General features: G+C 37.8%; 2 protein-coding genes across 4 annotated transcripts; one reads left to right on the forward strand and one right to left on the reverse strand.

Annotated features, from left to right (window-relative positions):
- Positions 1 to 2,267: 2,267 nt before the first annotated feature.
- Positions 2,268 to 8,028, forward strand: LOC103707299. Of its 3 annotated transcripts, none has more exons than XM_008791735.3 (6): positions 2,268 to 2,445; positions 4,085 to 4,245; positions 7,182 to 7,243; positions 7,315 to 7,392; positions 7,464 to 7,531; positions 7,592 to 8,028. In XM_008791735.3, the coding sequence occupies exons 1-6, from the start codon at positions 2,309 to 2,311 to the stop codon at positions 7,623 to 7,625; spliced, it is 540 nt and encodes a 179-aa protein (XP_008789957.1). In that variant the 5' UTR covers positions 2,268 to 2,308; the 3' UTR covers positions 7,626 to 8,028. The 3 variants fall into 3 exon arrangements, with proteins under 3 accessions (XP_008789957.1, XP_038988709.1, XP_026660551.1); XM_039132781.1 differs by having other exon boundaries at positions 7,328 to 7,392; positions 7,592 to 7,987; XM_026804750.2 differs by lacking the exon at positions 7,315 to 7,392.
- Positions 8,029 to 8,905: 877 nt separating this feature from the next.
- Positions 8,906 to 19,651, reverse strand: LOC103707300 (spermatogenesis-associated protein 20). Its single transcript, XM_008791736.4, has 15 exons — positions 19,384 to 19,651; positions 18,937 to 19,009; positions 18,728 to 18,749; positions 18,278 to 18,356; positions 18,012 to 18,044; positions 17,606 to 17,754; positions 17,361 to 17,517; positions 16,979 to 17,219; positions 16,211 to 16,452; positions 13,002 to 13,265; positions 12,790 to 12,900; positions 10,793 to 11,017; positions 10,483 to 10,686; positions 9,612 to 9,788; positions 8,906 to 9,394 (listed from the first exon to the last, which is right to left on the reverse strand). Exons 1-15 carry the CDS (start codon positions 19,612 to 19,614, stop codon positions 9,185 to 9,187), a joined length of 2,418 nt encoding a protein of 805 aa, XP_008789958.1. The 5' UTR covers positions 19,615 to 19,651; the 3' UTR covers positions 8,906 to 9,184.
- Positions 19,652 to 20,503: the final 852 nt, after the last annotated feature.

Here is a 20,503-nt window from a genome sequence, read left to right on the forward strand (position 1 = left end):
AGAACTTTTCCCATAAAGATGACGTGGACTGGAGGAACTGGTCAATCCTATAAGTCTCATCGTCTCACCTCTTGCTTGAAAGAATTTAAAGAATTGGCAAATCTTCTCTCATATGGAAGGTCATCTGGATCATAAAAGACGCTAATTTGGAGGCGTAACTCCTTGTCAACGACTATTTTTGCAAATTCCTCAACCTTGACTTGGCTCAAGTACATTCGGATTCGTTTTTTTTTTTTTTCACATAACTGGCCTCACAAGCATATTCGCATGGGGGAAAGGTTTGGGTATATGTATTCTGTTGCCATTGTTTACCACCTTATACTACAACGCCCTTTCTTGCTGCTGTATGGAACATAATGAAAATTCCCTGCAACATCAGTCCGCATGGTTAGAGGATTACGGTCCGGTTCTATTGCAAGCAATGCTATTTCTCTTGGGTCCTTGCTTCCATTGCTTTTACTTGGACCCTTGTGGTCAGAGGGGTGATGTGTATCTGGTCCGCTTGTTGCATCGAACTATGTTATTTTTCCTTTCTTGTTTATTTGATAAAAAGAGAAAAGATTATCGACCCCACCCAATTTATTGAAATAATAAATTTAAAGTAGTGCAAGGAAGACTAAGCTCCAACCCTTGTGATTTTAGCAACTAAAGTAGTTGGCTCTTATATTTTTTCACTTAGAATTGATATCTTACATTACATTATTAAATACTTAGAATAAATTAAAATAATAATTCAAACCAAAGGCTTCATATTATTATTAAGTTTATTAGAACTAAATTTGAGGAATAACAATTTAATTGCATTTACAAGCTTTATTTACTACGATATCTTGAAACATGGAGTTGCTAAGATCTAGTCTCTATGATGTGGAATATGCGGTGGCATTTTAATCTTCTCTGATCTGGTCATACTTAAATTGTATACCGAGGGTGGCCCTGTTTCTTTGGAAGGCGACCTAGGGTAGATTGCTGACGAGATTGGTGTTGTGTGGGGGGGGGGGGACTAGGTATCTATCCCTAGTGCTCTAAGTGCCAGGTGGATGAGACTATGGATCACGTTCTCTTTTCAGTGCGAGCAGGTTAGGAGGGTTTGGAGGCTTGTCGAGATCCCGCTGGACGATTGGCGCCACTCGGACTCTTTCTTACAGGCGTTCAGACGGTGGGCCGTCGCCTCTCAAACTCAGCTGGTCGCCGTTGAGGTGACATATACTGCTTATCAGATTTAGCTAGCCAAAAATGCTTGGACGTTTGGTGAGGGTAGCCCTTCATCGAAATTTATTGTTGAGCAGGCGTGGGTACAAGCAACAAAGATTGTCCATGCAGATCCGTCGGATGGGCCTTTGATAGCTCAGAACACTTGGAGCTTTATTTCTGCTCGTGTAGCTCCTCGAACGGTGTTTTTCATTTGGGAGCCTCCACCTTCGATTTTTCTCAAGATCAACTTCAATGGATCCGTGCTAGATGGCGACAAGAGAGGAGGTGTTGAGTTTGTCATCAAAGGCCCAGACTCCAAGGTGGTTGTTGCTGGTGGTTGCTAGATCTTCGAGACTTCGGTCCCGGAAGCTGAGTTGAGGGCGGCATAGGTTGGTCTAAGCCATGCTCAACACGTGTTGCAGGCTAGAGCAGTTATACTTGAAAGAATTCGGCTACGATTATCGATTGGATCTAGGAAGGCACTGCCGGTGTGGGTATGTGCCACCCCTTGCTTCGAGACATTTGGATCATGGTTAGTGGCGGTGTGGCGTTCCATGCTAAGCATGTTTATCGAGAGGCCAACGAGGCCGTGAATTGGGTGGTCTCGTATGTGGTTAATCACTTCAGAGGTGCCTTGTGGGTCGGAGAGAGGGAGCTGCCTAGAGTGCCCCATCATTTACTGTTTTTCGACTTTTTCAGATGTGTATGTACTAGAACTGTTTGAATCATCTGTTTTTAAAAAAATAAAATATTGCAAACCAACTCTTAGAGGTATGATAGTGATAGGTGTCTAATAATAGTTTCAAAGTTCAGGATATTTTAATATGGTGCCCACATTGATAGGCGGCTAATACAAGGATTTTAATTTATATTATTAAAAATAGTAAATATTCAAAAATAATTAAATTTTTTCATGATCTCGATACGAAAATCTTAATCACTGTAGGGGTTTGATTTTGAATTTTATTAATTAAAAAAGCGTTGTTTAAGAAGATAATTAATAGGGAAAAAAATATTTGCATGAATTTATATTAACCGAAATAATGATGATTATAAAATTTAAATATATCATATGAACGATATCCCCGAGATAGCAACCTCTGCTTTTTATTATATGGACCGTGAGGGGGAGGGGGCGATTTGTGAGATGGTGAAAGAGGAGCCCTCCCAAGCTTTAACAGAAGACGAACGGCGGGCGCTCCGCGGAAGCAAATTTGCCCCGCTCCCCGCGCCTTCTCGAGCCCAGACCAGGTTTCTTCTCTCCCCTCTCCTTTTTTTTTTGTCGTCCTCGTTGATCCTTCTCTAGGGTTTTGTTCGTCCTTTCTCCCCTACTTCTTGATATGGATTCGAATGGAATGAGGAATTGGTCTCAGGTCAATCTATTTCGCTGTTAGGGTTATAATCTATAGCAGCGAATAGGTTAATTGGAATTATTTTTGTTCTGTTCTGCTTTTTCGGGTAGTTATTTCACTGATCAAACGAGTTTGAGAAACTAATAGGAAAAAGGTTTGCAAGTGAGAAGACATGAAGAATGTAATAGGAAAGACAGTGCAAAATTTGAACTTTATGAGTGAATCTAATATTTCAGTTGAAAAAGGAGCAATCTTGATGTAAGATAGACAGATCATGGGACATGTGTTTGCAAAGTAGTTTCTTGTAAAAATATGAAGAAAGGCGGATAACCTAAGGCATCCTGTCCACTTGGGGGCAGCATTTTTAAGTCTTAGAACAGTTCTTCGTGCCGATTTGAAATCTTTCTGGGTTGCTCATATATTGTAGCACAGTGAGCTGTTTGCCAATGAAAGAATAAGGTAAACTGGATTGATCTTGAAAGAAGATTCACATGTTGTTTGTTTGAGAATACATTGCTTAATACGGCACAGTGGCATGTCCTTGCCAAGCGCTGATTATGGAATTTATTCTGTTCTTTGTATGTAAAATATCAATCAACATGGTAGAAACCATAACTATAGGCGCCGAGCCTAGTCCACTATATTGATGGCCAAAGGGCCTTATGTGGTGTCATTAACTAATTTCTGACATGGCTTAAAATTAGGGGGTTCATCAAATCGTCTAGAAATGATCTAATCCTATAGAAGGTCTGGTTTTACTTCCGCTCCTTTCATATTTTTCATAATTTCAACAATAAAATATGTAGCAGTGAAGGTTTGCCATCTCAATATCGAACTCTATATCGGTACCATGTTGTTGAAGTATCGGTTTGCTATCTCTGTATCGAATCCTATATCGGTTCAATGTTGTTGCAATATCGGCAATCCCTGCATGGGGATCAGTTTAGCATATTGAGACTTGGTAAGCCCCCAATACTGAGTCTCGGTTTGGTATTGGTATATTTGATATGCTCGGTATGGAGCGATATGCACCAATACAGCGAAATCTTGGTCCCCATTCTTTCGTATTTTTATGTTCTTAAGCATGATTTTGAAGTTACGCTTTTTTGTAACTCTATGGTATGAACTCATAAAATTGTATTTATGGTATTATTTAGTATATATAGTGACAGAGAATGCATATTAAGGCATTGTTCTCCCATTCTATGATGTTTTGGTAAAGAGGGGCTCAATTGCGTTTAAAGATTTTGAAAAGAAAACAAAGTGAAGTATGAAAACTAAAGTGGATGTATATAGAGAAATTGAGGAGGAGTATGTTGATAGCCTTTATAAGAATGAGTAATAGACCATTACCATAAAGTTTAATTTGATAAATAGAATAAGGCTAGCTATGATAATAGTTCATATGGATAATGCAATATAGATGATAATTCCTTTTGGGTCATAAAAAATTCTATTTTAATACCTATTAGGCTCTATTATGGCTCAGTAAGTATCACTGCATATTAATCCTGACATTTTTCTCCTCTATGAAAAAGGGTGCCTCACCCAGGTGGACCAGTGACAACAAACAAAGCTGCAGCTTTAGCAAGGTTTCTTGAACGAAAGCTTCAACAACCAGATGGATTGAAGTCCGTAGATCCGAATCTTCTGGAATTGGCCGTGAGAAATGCAAAGGCAACTGTGCATGCTAGTAATGGTATAACGATCATTGCAAAATCCTTTTGCCATTATGACTGTTTGTACATTTTGCTGGCTCTGAATCTTCTGTAACTGGCCGTGAAAAATTCCAAGGCAACTGTGCGTGCTACTAATGGTATAACAATCATTGCAAAATCCGTTTGCCATTATGACTGTTTGTACATTTTGATTGCTGCAAATGTATTTAGATAGATTAATCATTCATAGTACTTATTAATCTGCAAAAAATCTCTTGGTCCCATTAGTTAAGAGTTAAAAATTGTCAGAGCCAATAATAAACTCTTTCAATCATTTCTTTTTTTCGGGTCTTAGGTTTTGTATTTTTTCTCATTATTCACTTTGTTTTTCTGTCAGCAGAATTTGTTAACAGATATAATGATGGGAAACATTCAAGTTTCTTTTGAATTTTTAACAATGGATTAGCCTAGATGTGAGAGAGGAATATGTAGATACTTTTACTATTTAAATTTAGACATTCATATCTTGTCTCAAGGAAACTCTAGTTTTTAAAATTTCTTTTATAGGAAACTAAGATTATGATTGAGAAGCAGCTCAAGATGATTATAGTTCACATAATTAGGCATTAGGATATTCTTCTTGGTTATTTTTACTACTTGTTGGAACATAGATATCCAAGATTCCATAATCATGTAGGCTCGGCGGCTTAAGTTGAGATTCTTTCCATGCCTAGTCTTTATACATAAATCTTTTCTTTCCACATTGTCCTATCTTATGAGTTTCTTTCTCTATTAACTTGGAGTTCAACTAATTATGTATATGCGCATGCACACATGCGTGCCCATGCATAAATTTGAATACTGATATAACATCAGGCTCTTGACCTGCTGCCGGGGCTTTATGTGGACGTAGTACAGAAATACATGTATTATTTTTATAAGAGATTCATCTAGTCTCAGGATAACCATAGTTAGATTAATGCATGTTAAGAATAATATGCCTCATTTCTGTTGGTAATCGTTGGGATATAATAGTCGACACAAATTGCAGAATCATGAAGACATGAAGGCTTTGACTTCTTTACACAACTTATATTTGCCCTCCCATTATTTTTAGAGTTTTTCTATCTGCTCTTGGATTTATTTCATCCTTTGCTATATTTTTATTCTATACATACGTATGTACATGGAGAAAGGTGGGCTATTAATCTGCTGCTTGGCCCTGTTATGGACCTAGCACATCCCATCCAGGTAGAGTGTTGGCCCTTTGTATTTGTTTGCAAAACAAACACATCTTCAGCCAGCCAAGATCAAGAAATTTGATATGGTTTCATTGTGTAGGGACTATTGCTTTTGCACACTTACTATACTGCCTTCCAATGTGATCTTTTATTCTTATGAATCCAAACTGGAATTTAGGTAATGAATTTGTAGATATTTGCATTCCCAGTGTGCTTCCTTGCTTGTTGGGATGAAAGATTTTTTTTTTTAAGTCCATATTTAAGCTTCAGTCCTCAATAACTATTCTACACGCTCTCCAAATTTGCTCTTCAAGTTACAGTTGAGCTTAGAACTGTTGTGCCACCTGCACAAGAATTATGTTGTTAGTTTGATCTAATGCAGTGGGAGGAAATTGCATTTCCTTTGCTAATGAATTCCATTAGTTTATTATCTGCAAAGAGTAATATGGCCATTGGCTGCCATCAAAATGTTGCGATATTGATCTGCACTTTTGGTTGTCATATTGAAGATGAATTAGTGGTTTGCTGTAAGAATCCAACTGTTCAATTATCATGTCCTGCCATTTAGTTACGGACTTCTGTTGAAATAGTTGTAGGTAGCTTAGAGATTCCCTGCTGCACTTCCTTCGGGGGTATCCGTTTTCTAGGAAAAAATATTTCAGCAACACATTCCAGAAGCAAACATGTTTCTAACTTGGATATGCTACTCTTAAAATATGGAGATGCATCTTGTATGTGTTTCTTTAAGTGCAGGTTCACATACGCTATTTATGCCATGTCGCCATGGTCGGTAGAACCATCCCGAACCGGGCAGTTCCGCCCTTTTCGAGCTATACCGGTGGTCATCGGTACATTTCGGCCTGTAAAAACTGCACGTTGTTAGAGCCAGAGAAGGAGAAGAGAAAGAGAGAGCGAGCGGGGGAGGGAGGGAGAAGAAGAGGCGGCAGATGCCGGCGGAGGGCCGCGGGGGGGCTGGCGAAGGCCGCGGCAGCCGAGGCCACCCCTCCTTCTCCCTCCCTCCCCCCACTCACTCTCTCTCTCTTCTCCTTCTTCAGCAGCATGCCTTCTCTCGGTACAGGCTCGGCACGGCCCATACCGAGTGGTCTCGCCGGAGAACCAGTACGGTGCCCGGTATCGGTTCCTCCGACCTTGCATGTTGCTGTAATGTAATGTTTCATAAGATAAAATTACTTATTTTCATTTATTTTTTATTTGCTTAGGATCAAACAAATAAGAACTTCAGCTGCAAGCATAACATACAATATTTTGAAAGCCATGAGTATTTGTGTGATTAAACCCACTTATGGACTATCTGATATATGATTTAATTTATTGTCTAGTATATATTTATGTGCATGCAATTTATGTATTTTCCATGAAATTTCTTACATGCTCCAACCACTTGACTTTTTGTAAAGGGATCATCAAATTTGGCCCCTTATCTCACATGTTTCTATTCTTGTGCGCCTAAAGTTTATTTAAGGGTGTTCTTGTGCTTTGTGGGTTTTTTCTTGTCTAAATGCTAATGAGTTTTACCACCCATATATGTTCTTGTTACTACCTGTTGAACTGAAAGATCAATATGTTTTCTAGTTAATACACTGCCAACAAGATGTTTAAGATGTCAGAGACAGCAAATAACTGAGGCTGTTTTCTCCCTCCACTTGTGCTTCCACAGAATATGATCTCGTACCTAGAATGAAAATAAATAACTCCTAACTTTTTCTCCATCACAGAAGGGCCTTCAGCCTCTGGAAGAATGATACGACATGTTTCTTCCTTTGGGAACTCCTCTGAGGTAATACAGTTGAGCAAATTTCTTTCAAAGAGTTGGCAAGGTACCATTGTAGACAATATTAACTCTTGCAGGATTCTGGAGAAGATCAAGATAAAGAAGAAAAGCCAAAGCAAAAGAAAAAGAAAAAGAAGAAATTGGACTCCTCTGAGGTAATACAGTTGAGCATTTTTCTTTTTGAAAGTTGTCAAGGCATTGTTATTGACATTATAGGGTCTTCCAGGTTTCTGGAGATGATCTAGCTAAAGAAGTAAAGGCAAAGCAAAAGAAAAGGAAAAGAAGAAAAAGAAGGTAGTGCAATCTTCTTTTAGTTTCCTCTTTTGGTTTCTGCTAATGCCTTTTTAATTGCAGGTGGTGCAGAGCCCCAAAAATCACAAAGCTGTAAAACAGAGAAGGATTAAATGATGATTATTTGTTCCTCAAAAAATGTAGCTTTAAAAAAGGAATGATGAGTCCATAACCTTCAACACTAGAAGTGAAACAAGCATTGGTTCAACATTTTGGTGGCTGATGTTTAGTTCTTGTTGGACCTTGGTTGGAGTGATAGCAGCTGTTGAAAGTATCGACTGGCCACTTTCATGGTCAACCCGAAATGCACTATCTTTTGGTTTTGGCTCATTTCGATGCATTCAGTGTCTTCAAACTTTCGATAACCAGTTTTAATTGATAACTTGCACAGTTGGACAAGAACACAATATGGCTATATGAGCTTTTGATTCTCTCATAGAAAAGACATTTATGATCCAATCCTTCACTTGGTAAATTTAATTGGGCTATGGTTTTTGTTTTTTTTTGGGGGTTCTTGATTGATCTAAATTTAAATAGTTAAAACCTGGTTTTGAACTAATCCTTGCAAAAGTGGAATTTGGGATCATTCAGGTCCATTAGGCTGGATCTGTAGGATCCACGGACACTCTGACCGCCATGATGGAAGAACAATGCCCGACTCAGAGATCCAAACTTCGAACATGGGAAGGTGGGAACCATCGGGATCTAGGCAACTTTGTTATGGAAAAATATTCAGTATATTAGTATTATGGTTCAGTTAATTGGTCTACGTAAAAAGTCATCTATTATTGGTTTTACAATTTAAACTAAGAACAAGTATTTTTCATGAGAGATTGTAGCGTCTGGGAACTCTCTGAAAATGGATGAGGTTTCCGAATGGCGTTACCTGGTTTTTGGTCTAGGAGTGATCCTACATGGTCCTGAAGTTTACTGTTGCTACAACAAAGGAAGATCTGTTATGCTTGCACAAAACGTCTCCGAGGAAAGTGTCCATCTGGCCTTTTTTGTGGGATATGTGGGTTTTGGTGTCTTAATCTGGGCCAAAATGCCATTATCCTTTTTTTTTTTTTTTGATACAACGGCGACCTATCTTGCATAAAAAAGAGAAACATGGTGCTATCTAATCCAAAACAGGTAACGCTAAAACAGTCTGATACAACAACGAGAGCTATATATCTTTTGTAAGATGGAAGATCCAAGGGGGATGATCGAAACATTATCATGATATTGTTCTCGTGAACCATAAGAGTAAGAATCTCTGCAATGGGTGGGACAGAACCTTGCTTGCTACTCTCTAGATTTAGCATAGAAACTCTTTATCATCAATGATCATTATCACCTGAAGAGCTTTGCTTTACATTCCTCACCAAGATGATCTTAAGATAACCCACCTGCTTCATCTTCGAATCTTTAGGCACGCCTACTCTTATGAAGTGTCTTAGTGTCTACAATGCAGGTGACAGCACCTTCCACTTATTTCCAATAACCATCAGCCAGAATAACTCACTATAAACCACTTATACCAAGCATTACAGAATGAAAAAGTAAACAAACATAACCCAAGTTACAAAGGGCTCTATGATTCGTTTATCATGCTTGTCAGTCTAGCATTACCCTCGGGCATTCACATGCATTCATCCTCACAAGAAACAGGTCTTAAGCAGATGACACGGCGAAGGCTGTTTTATCTAACAAGGTGCTTAGAGCATCCGGACTGCTGACAGGTGGGCTGCACACAAAATTTTGGCACACATGAGCTACAGCCAACTTGTCCGCTGGGCTACTCTTTGCCATTTGGAATATATTTTGGTTAAGATTTTCCCAGAAATCCATATCTTCTCTGTTGCTAGGGTCTATTTGGATCACCTATAATCATACACCAGAAACAGCACAGAGGATATGAAAATACATAAGAGAAATATTGCTCATAAACTTTTCTGTAACACTAATAGTATTGCAGTATGGTATAAAATAAGTACCTTGTACCAACATGAGTATAATAAAATGTATTTCAGAATATGAAAACCTTGAATCAAAAATAATGGAGGAAAGAAAGCAGTAGGATAAAACACCCGACACTCACAGTTCTGTTAGGATCGTATGATGCAAAAACTGCGGCGACCATGTCATCAAACTCTGCCGATGTTTTCTCTCCAACCAACACCACTTGCTTCCTGGATGGGATAGAGAGCATGTTTGCTGCATTGCACATCAGTGGAACAGCCATGCTTTGATCTTTCAACCTTGACTCAAATACTGCCTGTAGAGAGAGATTGTATAGAGAAAACGTTAACTGTTGACAGAAACCACATGAAGTTCGGGGTCTTCTCAAAAATCTAGTGAATTTGATTCAACAAAAACAACCAAATCAAAATTCAGTCCTCTTGCAGGGAGATTGGGAAATACGTGAGAAAGTTGACCTAGTTTTGCAGCATGTCTCTTTGAATGGGCATGCACCTGCTCAAGCACATGCATGAGGATACATTTACACACACATGCCGTTTCAATTATGTTCTGATTTCTAAATTCAGAGGTTCTGTAGTAGGCACTAGTCTTTCCAGTCACAACTTTATCAAGTAGATAAAAATATCTTCGGATTTGTGAAATGTCTAAGCCATCAATATTTGTCCATATCCAGTTTTACCCAACATGGACTTGACTTACTTTATCAGAACGAACTCTATGGTATTGATAAGAAGAGCAAACAGCTAAAACCTACACTCTTCTCTCTTTCCTCATTAAATACAGAACAATGGCCATCCTTTGGAAACTCGATCTTCAGGTTATGCCTTGCAAGCAGACAAAAATAGATCATTTTGCTACAAGAATTGCTAAGTTTCATGGCTAGATTACATATAAGATACTTAGGGAAATCTAATATCCTCATCTTACCCTGAAGGGAAAAGCCAACAATTCTAGAACCATTACTATTAATTTCAGAAGAAAGAACGTACCAGAAGATGCTCTGCAGTATGTCTGTAATTTTCAGACCTTGCACCAGCAACCATAGACGACAATCTAATCAGATTGATAGCTGACACTGAGTTCCCAGATGGCTCTGCTCCATCATGATCCTCCTTTACACGGAGTAGGACTGAAGGGTCTTCTCCAGGCGTATTGAAATAGCCTCCCCCCTCTCTATCAAGAAACAACTCATCCTGTGAAAGATACTTTCCATTATGCATGCTTATGTGGGGAAAAAAAGTTTAACAATAATGCTCCTTAAGAAAAAAAGAATTAACAAGACAATACTAGTTTCCTTGCCTGAGTAGCTTGCAGTTCAATTGCCCATGATAGCCAATCAGTTCTACCACCACATTCATAAAGGTCTAGCAATCCTGAGATTAAAAAGGCATAGTCATCTAGAAAACCAGGTGCTTTTGATGGACCATTTCGGAAGCTATGTTGCAGCCTATGTGCTTGCTCATCATAGAGTCTGCTCTTAATAAAAAATGCTGCCTTTTCAGCAACTTCCAGGTATGTACTTGGCTGCAAATGTTGGAGACATTTTTATTAGCAAAAAAATACAAACAGAACACAGATTTTATTGATAAGCCAGATAATTTCACATCGAACAAGCTTATCCTTTTGATATTACTAATTCTGGTGAAAAGGACTGTGAAATTTTCAAGTCAGAATTTGAGACACATCTAGTCATTCTTAAAAATTTAAAATGTAAGTGTACATTTTGCATTGTGGACTCCTATGATGCTTATTTTAACCAAATGATCAGGTTCTAACCTCATATCTGGTGATTGAACTAGAGGATCACGGCCTTCAAATCTAATCAGCGATTAAATTGCTGTTATTTTGCCTATGCCGGTTGAGAGCCAGTTGTTATCCGTTCTTTATCATTATCTGTCAGCACTTGACACACACTGACAGGGGGGGAAGGAGTGACACCACTGGATGTATGACACGCTTAGACATTTCAAGAGAGCACTTTTTCATTTTTGCAACTAAGTTACTTGGAATTACATTTTATTGGGAACTGACAAGTTCTTAAAAATTCATCCATGTTTTTTCACCAATCTATATGGATCTATCGTTACAAGAAATACTTGAAATACATGATGATTGCTGCAAATGGGTTCTGAACAGGCAACGTACATTAGTTAATGATCCTTAACATACATTAGAATTATCCACAATTCTATAGTTTAAAAAACGAAAAAGCAACACAAACTTTACTGTGAATATTATATGAAATCTTATAAAAACTCTGTAATAGTAGTATACAATTTAAGAGAGTAATTGCATGACTTGTAAAATCAATAGCCAAGTGCAAATTACACTTGCGCCTAAATGCATTTGTCAGTTCAGTATCCAATTTTGCACACCTCCCCATATCCGTGCAGATTCATCACCAAGTATGACTCATACTAGGTATAATAATGTACGAAATAATACTTCAATTGTTTATGATAGAAGCCAGGCCTTCCCCTCAGTCTTTATTTCAAGTGTTGTGGCAAGTTAGTATAAATGGGAGAGGAAGTTTAGATAAAATCCATGAAAATTATGTGTGATGCACGAATGATATGCACAAAAAGGGAAAACTATGGCAACATGGTAGAAACTGTTTCTACATGAATTAGCATACACTTATCCCAGGAGAAATCTCTTGCACTAAATTTTGAAACTACCATGCTTACCAAGAGATAAGAGTCAAACATATTGAATACCATTTATCCTTGTGCCAGGGATTTAACTTTAACCTATAAACAGTTCCATCAAATGAAAAACTGAAACCAGGACTTATCCCCTTTAAGCATCTTGCATCGAGCTTTTCATTTCTCCATTTAGCTTGAATATAATTCCACTAACTATAGGAAAAGTATGGTATTCAAATGGAAGTCCATAACTATCAAAACTTAATATCTTTAGTAACTTCAGAAGCAATTACGTCATTTTTTTAGTAATTTCAGATGCAATTAGATGCCAAGAAACAGATTGAATTTCACATAAGATGCAAAAGTTAAGGTTTTAAATTTTTAGCCACCATGTAAAGATTTCCTAGATGACACCAAGCACCAAATGATTGGACTTCCAATTGCAGCGATAGCAGTAGTATGACAACTACTTTGGGTCACTAATAGAACCACAGGAACCAAATATTTTAATGCAATGCAGTGACTTTTTGATCTCCAAGCAAAGAATAGACAAATACTGCAAACTAATTTTAACATAATATTATTTACATAAATAACAGAACTGAAAACTCAGAACGCTGAGGTAGATAGAGTGAAGGTGAGGTATCTTACATTGTATCCAACCACAGGAAAATAGAATTTCGTTTCTTCCACTTCTGCCTTGAGAATTTTAGAAGCTCTGGCAAAAGAGGATATCGCAAGTCCATTCCATGAAACAATTACCTATGGCAGCACCTGGTCTATTAAAAAGTTTGTCCTAAGATAAACGATTATACCTAGATAATTTAGAAAAATGCTTGAAAAAGCATATAAAAGGTAGAAACCTTGTCATCCAAATGAGGCCTTGGCCGTCTTGACCGCATATTGAACAGCCTTTGTCGACATAAACCTAAAATTTGAGAATATTCATCCACAGACATGCCCAACTTCGATGTCATGGAAGAAATATCTTTTCTCACTATGAGCACATTTTTTCCTTTAAATTCATTATGAGGATCACTCATCGAAGAAAGGTCACAATTCCCAGAAGATTTGACATAATAATGGTCCTTGAACAGAGTTGCATAATCTCCAAGTATCTCTTCAATCTTCAGCAGAAGTCAAGCCAAAAATTAGTGCCACATCAAGCCAAAATTATAGGAATATGACAACATAAATTGCAAAAGAACGAAGACAAAGACATCTTACATTTGAAATTTTTAAAAAAGAACAGTCTGATCTTATAACAGGTGAGAGCAACATTATAAATTAACGCTCCCTGAAAGATCTATATCTGCAAGTTCCCATGGAAAAAGTGCCTGATCTCCTTAAGATATGAAGCAGCATAAGTACAAGGATCTTTTTCAGGCATGCACTTAGGAACCTATGATTTGGTTTAAGGTGCTAAGCTATCACTTCAAAACAATGGTTTAACTAATACAATTAGAGAATCCACATGATATCAAATATTGTAACGCAACACAAACTGTCTATTTAAAAATGAAGATTGAACAAATAGCAAACCTTAAAATTTAAATTATAAAATAACATAAATGGTTTTCATGTATCTTGGGAACAATGGGTTATGCTTAATGGAAGAGGGGCCTAGAAAATCATGGAACAAGATGCAGATGTAGGAGCAAATTCTCGAGTAATGCATGATACCTCAAGGTTGTAATTTGAACTTTCATCGGGAAGAAAAACATTCAGAATACTTTGATATACCTAATTGACATAGGAAGTTAGATGGTTATCATAGTTCTGGCCCCTTTCAAGCTGTTCAGAACAAGAAGAAAGCTTATCTTGCTGCTAAACTGATTTGGTGGTTGTATCAAAGATCTGGCTTCAAATCCCACCTTTACCAGGGTTCAGCAAGGGTACCTACAGGAGCACCAGCTCCATTGTGTAGCCTATTGCCAGTGGGTCCTCTTTCTACCCCCGGCATAAAAAGAAAAAATCCCAACGAAATAAAATAAAAATAAAGAAATAAAAAGCTATTTACAGCAAATTCAGATATTTTTTCTAGATATAAATAAAAAGCATTACCACTCATGATTCCCAAGCTTCACCACTAGTTGCTTTGTTTTTTTCTAAATACTTCCAAAATTACATTTGCAATTCAGCATATCTTTAGTACTTGATGGAAACATTGATAAGCAGTCATATGATATATACAACCATACAACTCAGGAAGTTTATATATATGCTTATATTTGACAAATCTTTCTGACAACTTGGTCGAACTCCTTTGCATATACATCAGTAGATTGTCGTTCTTGAGTCTATAAAGTCATAGTGCATTACGTACATGTTGTGGGTAAAACAGCTATTTCAAAAATTTTCTTCATCTTCTACATTTCATAAAATTTGAACCTTCCCCTGCTTTCCTACATCTACTCATGCCAAGCAGATGCCTGCACATTCATCTTGACCATGAATTTCGAATAGCCATTATCTGTCACATCTTTGAACTTGAATAAGCTTCACTTAATAAGGACATCAATGAACTTATCCTAAAACAAATAAAGTCATATCCACTTGAATGTTGAGATTCCGTGGTTGTCTTCTCAATCACAAGCATCTCATTATGAAGCACATTCATGAAAGGTTCTCAAAATTAGCTAATCAATAATAATGTTCACCATAATGTTAACAAATTGAAGTCTGTGCCATGCTGTTTCATATGTCAAATTGCGATCAGCAATCTTCACCCAAACTTCATACTACCACATGATAATCTTGAGGGAGGTTAACAACCATAGCCATCAGTTCAAATTCAAGAAATTTGACCTCAGATAGGAAAAAATAGATTTTGTATCTGATTGCTACCTGGTGGCCATCTGGAAAAAATTGGAAGTTGTAGGTGTTTCAGCATACTATTTTAATCAGTTAGAGGTTTGTTGTTCAATTTGCTTTTAAAGGCCGGAGCCCTGGCTCTTCACTTTGGCTTACAAATGGGAGTTTTCGGTGATTTGCTCATTAAGTACAGTGGAAGCCCTAGGCTATCCTCATATATGATTGGCTCATTGTTCCTTACATTATTTTGTGCGCTCAACCTCAGAAGTTGCTTTGATATATGTTTTTCTTATCAATGTTGTCTGATATCCACAAATTATATATCTCGTTTTGATTATCATACTGGAATGCAAGTTCAATATGACATGGAGTATGACACAGTTTCTCTGTAGCATGATCATGTCACTAAAGTAGCATGATGGGTTCACAGGATTTGCTGGTGCGTGTACATGGTGGCCTGGTGGGCCTATTTGCAGAGGGCTACTCTTGGTTGTGTAGCCTAGCTCTAGTTCACAGACTCCGTGGTACAGCTCTCAAGACCCTTTTATAGCCTTTGGGTCATCTGTTTCCTACTCAAGTTCAAAAAGAGAAGTGAAATTTCCTAGACTAAAGCTGGCAAATAAAGTTTGACTATTGCATTGAAACTCCTAGGGGACTTCAAACTCAAGAGAATAACTTGCAACACTTTCAACTAAAACAACCGAATACACCAACATCCAGATTGCAGATTGAGTTAGCTTAAAGAAGCTTCCTGAGTTATTATGCCAGCTAAGGTGCTACTTGGTGATCCATTTTCAGCTCAGCTAGGATTCTGTTGATCCTGCTTCCATTCAAAATCCTGAATAAGCCATTCCACATGAATATGGGACTGAGGAGGCGCTGATGGGGAAAAGGACTTTAGAATTGTGTATGAGGTATTAGGAAGATTGAGGAAGAATTAGAATCACATCAATGTGTAATAGTTCAGAAAAGCTAGTAATGACAACTCTTTTTAGGGCAAGGGCGAATACTTTCTATGTTATATGATCATTGTCGATAAACAAGATACTACAAAAAATCCGAGCATCCAGCTTTTCTGGAACAGTGCAACACATTTTGGGGTAAAGCATGCTTGATTTATGTATACTAGGAAATTCTTGGTCCCAATACTAACTATATAAGTAAACTCACAGAAAAATTCAGATGGTTACCATGGAATTAGAAAAAATTATAAATCTTACAACACTTTCAAATGATTAAAGATTGGATGTGCATAAACCTCTTTGCTTGTCCAGACATAGAATGCTCCTTCTTTTTTTCTTGGAGCACCTTCATATTCAGCACTATCCGCATCTTCAGCTGAATATATTTCACCTGATTCTCCAATCATGTCTCTCTTCAAATAGTCAAGAATATCACGAGCAACAGATGAATAGAAGGTGTCTCTTTTAATTGCAAATGTGTCCAAATATACATTAGCAAGCTGCCCCTGATCATACAACATTTTTTCAAAATGTGGAACTGCAATAGAAGACAACCATATCATCAACAATAGCAGAAGAACATTATAAACTTATAACATGCACATAACTACACTTAGCATAAGTTGACAAAGCAGAAAACAATCCTACTAGCAAAGTAATATATTTGCATTGCAGCACCTACAATACATCCTAATATTCATTAAGCTAAAATGGCACAAACAAACCTCCGGCTACACAACCAAGATGTACACCTTGAAGTTCTTATTGCATATTTTTTACATCAAGCATTTCTGGCTTTCAACAGTTTATAGTTTTATACAATTATTTATACTTACTCTATATTGTTAAATTCCCTTGCTTATTATTGCAAATAACAACAAGACCACCATGCCATCACAGAACAATACGACTGATTATCTATTAGTCCTCTTCCATGACAAGATTTACTCTCTACCAGTAATATTAATGAAATTAATTAATTACAAACCAGTCTTTCCTATACTGTAGAAGCAGTGAGCCAAAGAACTGGTAAAAAAACAGCCTCGCACAGTGTCAAAACTCACCATGCCAACACTCATCCACACTATATCTATGAAAACCGCCTCCAACATGATCATGGATTCCGCCTCTGGCCATGCACTGCAAGGTATGACAAACCATCTGCATGGTATGGTTGGCTTCACTTTCCCTCCCATTTTCCATCAGCTTCTTTGATGCATAAAGCATAAGGTAGACTTCAACTGGTCTAGGAAACTTTGGAGCAGAACCAAATCCACCGAACTTTGGGTCATAACTGTTCTCCAGCTATGAAAATCACAAATTGCAAATTTAAGGTCAACATTCAATAACTACAAAAAATGTACAAAAGGTTATAGAAGGAATAAATAACTTAAAACCCTATCGTTTCTCATTGGTAAATAGATGGAACCTGATTTAGACAGTTACCTGTTTAGCACATAATTTTAATGAATTTTGTGCAAGCTCATCGGATAATCTATGACAAGAAGCAGTTGCAGACAGCGCTTCAGAAAGTTGTTCGATTGCAAAATTCCCACCCTTCTCAAGCATCTCTCGTTTGCTATCCCATGCTTCCTTCACCCTTCTGAGAAATGTTTAACACAGAAAACATATAAGTAAGATGAACTTTGAGATCAATGCAACTATTAATACCAAAGATATATGTTCTGCACCTGAGGACTGTTTTGAAACCTGGTCTACCATACTTGTCATCGGGGGGGAAGTATGTTCCACCCATCAAGGGCTTGAGATTGGGCGAGAGAAAGACGCTCAGTGGCCAACCACCACCACCATAAAGTGCCTGTACATATGTCATATATACCTGCAGAAGCAATTGTTGTTCTCAGGAATAGAAATGGGAACTTATGAAAGCATTACCAGCAAAATACACGAAACCTCATATCACTTAAGCTGCATATGTCCGCAAACTAAAGAAATCAATTAAGCTAACTGCGTAGACTAAGGCAAGAGCATTTATAAGGAAAACACTTACTTTCTTAGAAGATTTTGAAAAGTCAATTATAACTGTGTGCACCATAGAAAAAAAGAAAGAAACTTCACCAGGTACCACTATCTTACCTTATCGACATCAGGTCGCTCCTCACGATCCACCTGTTAAGACTGATAATCAGAAACAAGGAGAGAACGTAATAGATTTAGTGGAGTTTTTTTTTTAACTATTATGTGGAGGTGCAATGCACTTCTGTCATGGCATATCCTAAACTGGATATATAAGCGACCAAAAATGAGTTGAAAGGAACAGAACCAATTTTATTTGACCATAAAAGGTAACATCAAAGACAGATAATGCTCATAACAGTAGTAACAGAAGATCAGAAGATCACCTTGATGCTAACAAACCACTCATTTAACATTTTCGCAATCTCTTCATTCTCAAATGACTCCACCTCCATGACATGGCACCTATAATAAGCAATCAATAAAAGAAAACGATCTAACTCCACCAGCCTAATAACAGCTATACTCTGAATACCTAAAGTTCCTAGCTAATTTAAAATCAAACAAAAAGAAAAATATAAAATTTACAATATGGTCAGGTCTTCAGGGAAGCAGTATATTCTAGTTTTAGTATCAATTAAACCATCATGGCAGAAGCATATGAGAGAGATTTTCCATCAATGTTTCAGGGGATGGAGAAAGCACATAAGCAAACACTGATTTTCTACCAGATAAATATGTGTTTTTGTCAACATATTTACTTGCTTAACACTGATACTCACAGATGCATGAAATTACTCGAAAAAGGAAAATAAACGTAAAGACAATACACTCACCAATGGCATGTGCTGTATCCAACTACATAACACCAAGACACATCCAGATCAAGTAGACCGATACGTCAAGAAGCATCCGGCAGGAACAAAAAATGTCACAGCAAGATCAGAACGGGCGAAAGAATGTTTCCAGTTAGCACAGCATCAGTAACAAGCAATAAAATCACCAATAAAATTCATAAAGCTAAAGAAATGAAGAGCAGACGCACTTGATAGAAAGATTGGAACATCTCTTTTGCGAGCTTGCTCGAAAGCTTCGTCTCCCCACGGATACCAATCAACCTTCAGCGCCAACGGAGAAGAGGGGAAACAAATTAGCAATACTAAATGAAAAGGAAAACAAACACCTTCTTCCAGAAAAAGACAAATGAACTAATCGAAACACGGCTTCAACTTAGTTACCAAGTTCCAACTGATCAATTGAAACAGGGATTACACAAAGGCTGCCTTACAGATCGAAAATAATGTCAAGGAAGAAGAGTATATCATCGATACTTTCAAATAAAACAACTACTTCTCATCGCATACAGACTTGCAACCCCAAACAAAACTCAAAATCCAGACTCATCCCCCAGTTTCGCCAATTACCGGCTCGATGAAATGCTCAAAAGAAACGAGTTCAAGACACAAGATCGAGACCAGGTCGGATTAGATACCGGGTTGTGGGCGTGCTGGAGGAGGTAGGGGCTGTGCTCGGAGGCGAGGCGGTTGGTGTGGCGGTGCGCAGCGGCGGTACTCGATCCGGCCATGGCCACGACCCTGGCAGCGAGGAGGGAGCGAGGAGGAGAAGAGGAGGAGAGCGGGAGTCGTCGAGGGATCGAGAGGAGGCGGAGGCGGAGCCAAGAGGGGGGAGGGAGGACGGAGGCGGTGGCCCGGGCGAGCGCCATCTGGACTTTGGAGTTCGGAGTTATTAGCGGAGAAAGGTGGGGTAGGTGAGTCATCAGCGCCGGCCCATTTCCCAACTGTCCGGAGTCGTGCCGGACGCACGTGCCAACTGAGGGCCTTATCCATACCAGCATTTCTCACGTGCCATGCAAGTGATTTTTCTGTCAACTTGTCCATCCTCGAGATTCGTATATGCGCTGCACGTGGTTTTTATGAAGAAGCTTGATCGATTGCGCTGAGAATTTTCTGGTTGCTTTTTTGTATCTGCTGCTACTGATTAATTGTCTCGTATTTTTCTTATATCTCAATTTGTAATATAATAATGACTTTAAAAAAATAATGTGCTTTTGATTTATTAACCAAGTCAGTTTTTTTTACTAGATCGATCAGCACGCTGCTGTTATATTTCTTAATAATATCTCTTATATATCAATAGTTTAAGTTTTACTTATAATTTTTATCCAAATTTTGTTTTTATAATTTAATATATGATGTTTTTCTTTTATTTTCTGTATATTTTGGTTGTGTACGGAAGAAATTGTTGCTTGACATGTGCAATTGTACATTTGACTTGCTTTTGATTGCTTTTTTTTTTTTTTTTTTTTAATACAACGGAAGCTCAAACAGTTCTAGAGTCAGTAGGATTGCAATATATTTGGTGTACTGTAGGTGCAAGGGAAACGAGGATGAGCGTACCGATCATTTCATATACATCTAAAAGTATTCTAACTTGAAATGTTAGCCATTCATATAGCCAGTGCTTCCATAAATAATCTGGTATATAATTCATTAAAAAATATGCCCTCGTCACATGTTATAGGTCATAATTTAAATTACATCGAGTGCTCGAAATTTGATATTCAAAATAGTGTGACTTGTTTTTCTAAAAAA

The sequence above is a fragment of the Phoenix dactylifera genome, chromosome 13 (assembly GCF_009389715.1).
Source record: "Phoenix dactylifera cultivar Barhee BC4 chromosome 13, palm_55x_up_171113_PBpolish2nd_filt_p, whole genome shotgun sequence".
NCBI lineage: Eukaryota > Viridiplantae > Streptophyta > Magnoliopsida > Arecales > Arecaceae > Phoenix > Phoenix dactylifera.